Here is a 6,314-nt window from a genome sequence, read left to right on the forward strand (position 1 = left end):
ATTTAAGCACACACATCCACACTTGTTAACTGCTTTTCATTGACAAATTGCAACATAAGCATTCAACAGCAATCCATTGACTGTCTGCTGTCCTAAATGTGGGAATCTATTCTCTGACCCTGCACTAAACATGTACCCATGCTACTGGCCTACTTCCACGGTTCCACTGAAGGTCTATAGGGGTTCAGTGCCCTGAAACTTAACTGATCAGTATGAACTCTGTTTCACCCTCTATCTGCTCATCTGCCAGGGTCATCAGGTCTCTGCTTTGCTTTCCCTCCTTCTATGGATTCCAGATTTCTCTCCTATTTTTCTTTTCTCTGCACAACTTATTGATTCTGTAAGGATAATGGAATGTGCGTGTGTGTGTCAGGACCACCCACCCTATGTCTACAGAGTAAAATACATTAACTGCCATCAGCAAACTTTACCTTTTCAAATAACCATGAGAGCTGCTCTTTACCTCATACAGATCAACACGAGTACTGCAGTAAAGCTACTTATTCTTTTTACTTTAACTCAGATTTGTCCGAGTTAGATGAGACGATTGATATATCACATGTCTGTGTGTTACATTTGGAGCTGGAGTCAGAACGTAGTTAGCCTAGCTTAGCATAAAAACTGGGAGCAGGGCTAAACTAGACTGACTCTGTCCAAAGTGAAAAGATACTAAACACACCCTACCAACACCTATACAAATCAATAATCAGCATGTTGCACTTTGTTTGTTTCATCGATATACAGAAGAAGTGTAAATGATGTAAAATGTGTGATTTCAAAAGGAATTCTTGGTGAACAGGTAAAAAGAAACATATCTGGTTACCTGCGCTATAGCTGGAACAGAAGTGCTGGGTGAGAGGATACACGTTTGAGAAGAAATAGTTCCAGCATGTCTTGTTGACTTTTTTTTAAAGTACTCCACCTATGTAGCGCTGCCTGATATTGTTCTGACTCACAATGGACAGTTTGAAATAAAAATGATGCAACAGAACCAGATATCCTTTTTTTATTCCATGCATTCTTCTTCCTTGTCAACTCCTGGTGCCTAAATCACCCATAATGCCACCAGACCAGTCGGCTACATTCCGGCATGTTAGCAGTTAATGAAACTTTAGGGGAGGGGCAGGCTACAGAGATGTTCTAACTCTGCACCACAAGTGTTAATCAGTGACAGTCAGGCTAGCTCTCTCCCAGTCTTTATGCTAAGTTAGGCTAACCTTCCTCCAGCTCTGTACTTGATACGCGGACAATAGATTCATCTCCATATTTTCCGCTCACTCTCACATTGCAATTTAATTGGAATGAAATAAAACAAGATTCTCCGCATAACAGTTTTATTAAATAAAAAGCCCTTACAATATAACATAAGTCACTTAAATAAGTTGGGGTAAGATACAAAAGTTATATAAACAGACTCTACATATGTACATAATCCTATGGATACACCTCTGAGCTGATTAAAGTGTTCCATTTCTGTGTATAGTGCCTCTCGTTTAGTTTGTTCAAACAAACATAAATGTATACAGATCCAATGTATTAACATCATAATATAAACTGTAAAGTACGTTCTTAAGTCATCTACAATATGTACAATATATGCCATGTCGAAAAACCCACATTGACCAAGTCCAAAAAATCTGAATTACGAAGGTATTTTCTGTTCTTGAATAAATGCAGCCTTTGATCGGTTGCTTTAGAACTTTCTAAATTCCCAAAAACTCCCCATTGACTTCCTTTTACTGTAGTTCCCCCGTGGATTTGGAGGCAAAACATAGATGAGACCTTTGGGAAACCTCACTATTCAACTCTTCCCTGCTTTTAGGAAACACGACCCCTCATCATCATTTTCATTTTTATACATAGCTGGTAAACTTGGTTGGCAGATTGTCCACGGGATAGACAGTAGGTCCCGTTTTCATGGTGGGTAGCCCGTTTAAAAGGGTCCAGTGACACTTTGTGACCACCTCCACCAGGAAGATCTTCAGCAGAACCTTTGCAAACTCTTTCCCCACACACATCCTGGAGCCCCCTCCAAACGGGATGTACTGGAACCTGGAAGAGTCGGCCGAGGGTCTGGTCATGAAGCGCTCCGGCTGGAAGTCTTCCTTGTTGGGGAAGATCTCTGCCACATCATGGGTGTCACAGATGCTGTAGATGACGTTCCAGCCTTTGGGAATTTGGTAACCCTGAGTTGGTGAGGGGAAATGATCAGTAAGCAGATACAGCTTCAATCTGCCATTTACACAATCGCTTCACAGAGATCTTTGTTAACTTACATTGAGTTCAAAGGTCTTGAGGGCCACTCTGAAGCCTCCAGGAACAGGAGGGTTGATCCTCAGAGTCTCTTTAATGACACAGCCTGTGTATTTCAACTGCTCCAAGGCCTCAATGTTCAGACTGTGGAGTTCCATCCCCTGCTCCTCCTAAAGACAGAGACAAACTTGCATGTGAGGAGAAGCCGAGGACCAGCTCTACAGTAACTCAAAAAAACACTGGTCATCAGACCTGGCTCCTGATCAAGGTGCAACATGCCTTGCACTAATGAATGAGAAAGCGTCACTGTGGATTACCATCTCTATGGCAAGCATAGGGTATACTAACCCTACCGTTTCATTTGAATAAAGGAATTATATTACAGTAGAGTTGTATTCGCAGACACTTTTCCACCCAAATCGCTAAGATGCTTAAGCACAATCATAGTCCTCTCACTAGCTTTCTCCCCCAGAGGTTCACTCAGCATCTCATGGTTTCCACCAGCAGCTGGAGTGTGTTCCGTTGTGCTGGAGATAGCTCAGACATCATCACGTGAGTGACTATGACAACTGAGCAAACTTCATTTGTTGAAGTATGTTGAAGTTGTTTCATGCTCATGCCTAAACGTCCTCGACTGAATATTCAGAGCATTTGCAAACTTGTTAGTGCTGTTGGATGCAAGCCACCGGCTCAGCCATCACCATGTTGGGAGCCGTGCGGAGCAATAGATATGCTCTGAAGTTTGTGTTTAGCACCTTTAATACATTTCTTTCATGATATCATCAGTGAATGAGATGAAAAGTTACACCAGATAGTCTGTTTTGTCTAATGTTCATCGCAGCAGCCCCCATTAAAAGGCATTGGAACAAAAACGTATAGAACTTAAGTTGCACAGTGTAATTACCTTATCCATCAGTTCCTGCCTCAGTCTATCCACAACTTCAGGGTTCAGGCCCAGGAACATGACCAGGGAGGTGGCTGTGCTGGCTGTGGTTTCATGGCCCCCAAACAACAGCTCTGTAGCAGACTCCTTAATGGCCTGGAAACAGAAGTTTAGACACAATTAGTTCAGGCCCCAACTAAAACAGTGGCTTATAAGAAGGGTGGAGGAAGCTTTTGTTAGTTTATTCAGATGTGTAGTTTGACAATGTCAACGGGACATGATCGCGTCACTACCTGCATGCTGAGCGGTTCCCCGTTCTTCCTGCTGCTGTCTATGAGCTGCTGCAGAGCGTCTCTGTGTTTGGACTCCTTGTCCGACTCCTGCATCTTCTTCTTGATGTTCTGCTCTATCTTGGAGTGGATGAAGTTCCTTGCCTTCAGACCCTGGAGGAGAGGAAGGCAGGAGGAGGCAGTGAATGAACGGACGAGAGGTGGAAATAAGGGAGGGAAGGATGAATGGAGGGCAGAGAAACACAATGTAAGAGGATGAACTTTAACGACTGAAAAAAGGGTAGCGTAGCTGGAAGTGGATCATGAGTTTGTCTCTTACCCTGTACAGTCCGCTGAAGGGCACGTCGATGGGCAGAGAGAACAGATTCTTGATCATTTCCTCAAAAGCCTCCACCAGCTGCTGCTCGTCGGTCTTGATCTGCTCCGGCTCGAAGCCCAGCAGGATCCTCATGGCGATGCGGAACATCAGCCGCTTCATCTCCGGGTAGACCAGAACGCAGGAGTCCTTGGCCACCCACTCCTTTACCGCGGCCCGCACCTCCTCCTGGATGATGGGGATGTAGAGCTCCAGAGCCTCAGTGGAGAAAGCCCGCATGATGGCCTGGAGAAGGGCAGGGGCGTTAGATTTTTGGAAGCAGAAGCCCATGCGTATGGTATTATTTGACTGACAGTAGAATGTATTATGTTGCCTCAGTGCACTGCAAACAACCCCTTATCAAGTCATTGGTGTGTAATCCAGCCCTTAAAGTTTATTTCTCTTGGAGCAAAGGGGAACAATCTGCCGGAGCATTAACAAAAGTTCAAACCATATAATATGGTTTGAACTTTTGTTAATGCTAATCTATTCATTGCAAGTATTTATTTAAATCAGCTCCATCAACTCCAGTGCAGCTGCGTTTGGTTTGTATTTAGACACAGACATTACTTTGTGGACAACGCTGACTGTCACTATTTCAAAAATAATAAAGTTTTTAGGATTCAATGATCAGAAATGACCATACTTATTTGTTCAGTGATTAATCATCAGACACAGTATTGATAAGACTAGCCTATTCATTATTACATTAATAAAACAAAATAAAAAGATGTTAGTTGCTGTGCTTCCTATAATTCAGGATATATGCTCCTCCTTACTGATGTACTTAAAGTAGCCATGAAACTGCTTAAAAGGACAACGTGTCAATAACACGGTTATTTACAAAGCGAACGGTAGTTCCAGGCTGTACTGTGACACTGACGACGGTTTCAAATGAAATCACAACTCACCTTTTTCTTGGTCTTGTGCTGGGCTCCGTGCACGTTGGACAGCGTGTCCGAGCCCAAGATGGTGCGTACGGACGCGGGCCACTGCACGGACACGAGCCGGTGCTCCCCCAGCAGAATCTGCCGGACGTTGTCCGCTCCGGTAACGCGCACCGTGGGGTTGCCGAAGAGGTGCGTGCGGTAGATGTAACCGTACTTCTGCCGCTTCATGCGCAGAAACCTTCTCCTCTGCAAAGGTGGACACGAACCAACGCAACATGGTGAGCAAAGACAACACGGATCCAGCGCTGTGTATGCACGGACACATGCAGAAAAAAACGTTTGAATGAATTATTTATTTTAATTAAATAAAATATTTAAAATCAACCAATAGTACTGCGATGATAATTTCACAGATTATCTATTCATATTATTTTTTAAATCATAACTACTCCATTTACATAGAATCGTACATGCTGTTTGTTTTTGACAACAGATAACGCCATAAAAAAAAGTGAAAGATAAATTGGTCACATTTCCTCAAAGTGTCCCGGAGAAAATCCTCATCCACGTGTGAGACTACCAGTCAGTGAACGCGTTCTTGCGTTTACCTGGAGGATGAGCTGCAGCGTCTCTCCAATGAAAGGTAAGCCCATGGATCCGGGGGGCAGCGGCTTCGGGCAGCTCGGATCTCTGCCTCGGATCATGTAAACCTCCCACAGCTTGAGCGCCACCAGGAACAGCAGGATGGGCAGCACGATGGTGCACAGGAAGGTGGCCAGCAGCGTGTTCAGGGCCATGTTGCAGCGGCTTCGGCGGCGCCTTTTTTGCTGGAGAGTTCGCGGTGTGGTTCGGGTGAAGTCGTCCGTCGGTCACGGTGACTCCGGGCTGCTCGCCCGACGCTTTTATAGGCTGCCGTTACCTTCTCCTCCCTCAGATAAATTAGTTCACTCAAAGTTCATCTTTAATTGTGGGCTTGTCGCTCGGCCCCGCCTCCGGCCCGCACTGGCAGACTCGCCCTCGCCATTTGTTCCACGGGGGCTGCATCCTTAATCCCTACCTCCTGGTGCACGCAGACAATCCGCGGCGGGTTTCAACTGAGAGAGAGAGAGAAAGGTGACGATTCCCTCCGAGACAATGGAGCGCGTCCCGAGACGCCTTTGTTGGCAACACGGCGGCTAGTTTACACTCTCATTACCTTTGGCTTAAGCCCGCTTGTGGGATCAGTAATGATGCCTGCAGGGCGGCATTCAGGAGCACAACGCGTTCTAAGCAGCACCTTGTTTTAGCCGCTTCAGCAAATGGGAAAAGAAGAATGTCTTAATCCTTCTCCCCATTGCTCTCACTGCTACATCCAACTGAGACTTTTCCATTTAGTTTAGCTCACTTTATACACACACACACGCACACACGCACACGCACACACACACGCACACACACGCACGCGCGCGCGCGCACGCACGCACACACTTTGAATGATTTGATGAGTGTGCACTGCACAGATTTCACCGCGTGGCTGTCATCATTCATACCGCCCCGGTTGCCTTCACGATGTATCAGTATAAAAATAGGACGATTTCACGATGAAGTGCTGAATAAATCTCTCTCTCTCTCTCTCTCTCTCTCTCTCTCTCTCTCTCTCTCTC

The 6,314-nt window shown here is 45.3% G+C and overlaps 1 protein-coding gene across 1 annotated transcript; it reads right to left on the reverse strand.

Annotated features, from left to right (window-relative positions):
* Positions 1 to 395: 395 nt before the first annotated feature.
* On the reverse strand, positions 396 to 6,074 carry LOC116401597 (cytochrome P450 26A1-like). The gene is made up of 7 exons (XM_031880077.1): positions 5,280 to 6,074; positions 4,693 to 4,917; positions 3,746 to 4,027; positions 3,430 to 3,579; positions 3,158 to 3,292; positions 2,277 to 2,423; positions 396 to 2,186 (listed from the first exon to the last, which is right to left on the reverse strand). Exons 1-7 carry the CDS (start codon positions 5,466 to 5,468, stop codon positions 1,854 to 1,856), a joined length of 1,461 nt encoding a protein of 486 aa, XP_031735937.1. The 5' UTR covers positions 5,469 to 6,074; the 3' UTR covers positions 396 to 1,853.
* Between the last annotated feature and the right edge of the window lie 240 nt (positions 6,075 to 6,314).

This window comes from Anarrhichthys ocellatus, unplaced genomic scaffold (genome assembly GCF_004355925.1).
Source record: "Anarrhichthys ocellatus isolate YVR2014 unplaced genomic scaffold, GSC_Weel_1.0 scaffold551, whole genome shotgun sequence".
In the NCBI taxonomy this organism is placed as follows: domain Eukaryota; kingdom Metazoa; phylum Chordata; class Actinopteri; order Perciformes; family Anarhichadidae; genus Anarrhichthys; species Anarrhichthys ocellatus.

What these genes read in the sequence shown, in the direction of transcription:
- LOC116401597 (XM_031880077.1), bottom strand. Translation starts at nt 5,468, where the DNA reads ATGGCCCTGAACACGCTGCTGGCCACCTTCCTGTGCACCATCGTGCTG. An exon ending in CGCTGCAGCTCATCCTCCAG is followed by an intron (nt 4,918 to 5,279) that starts GTAAACGCAAGA and finishes CCACCTTTGCAG; the next exon opens with AGGAGAAGGTTTCTGCGCAT. An exon ending in CCTTCAGCGGACTGTACAGG is followed by an intron (nt 3,580 to 3,745) that starts GTAAGAGACAAA and finishes CCTCTCCTCCAG; the next exon opens with GGTCTGAAGGCAAGGAACTT.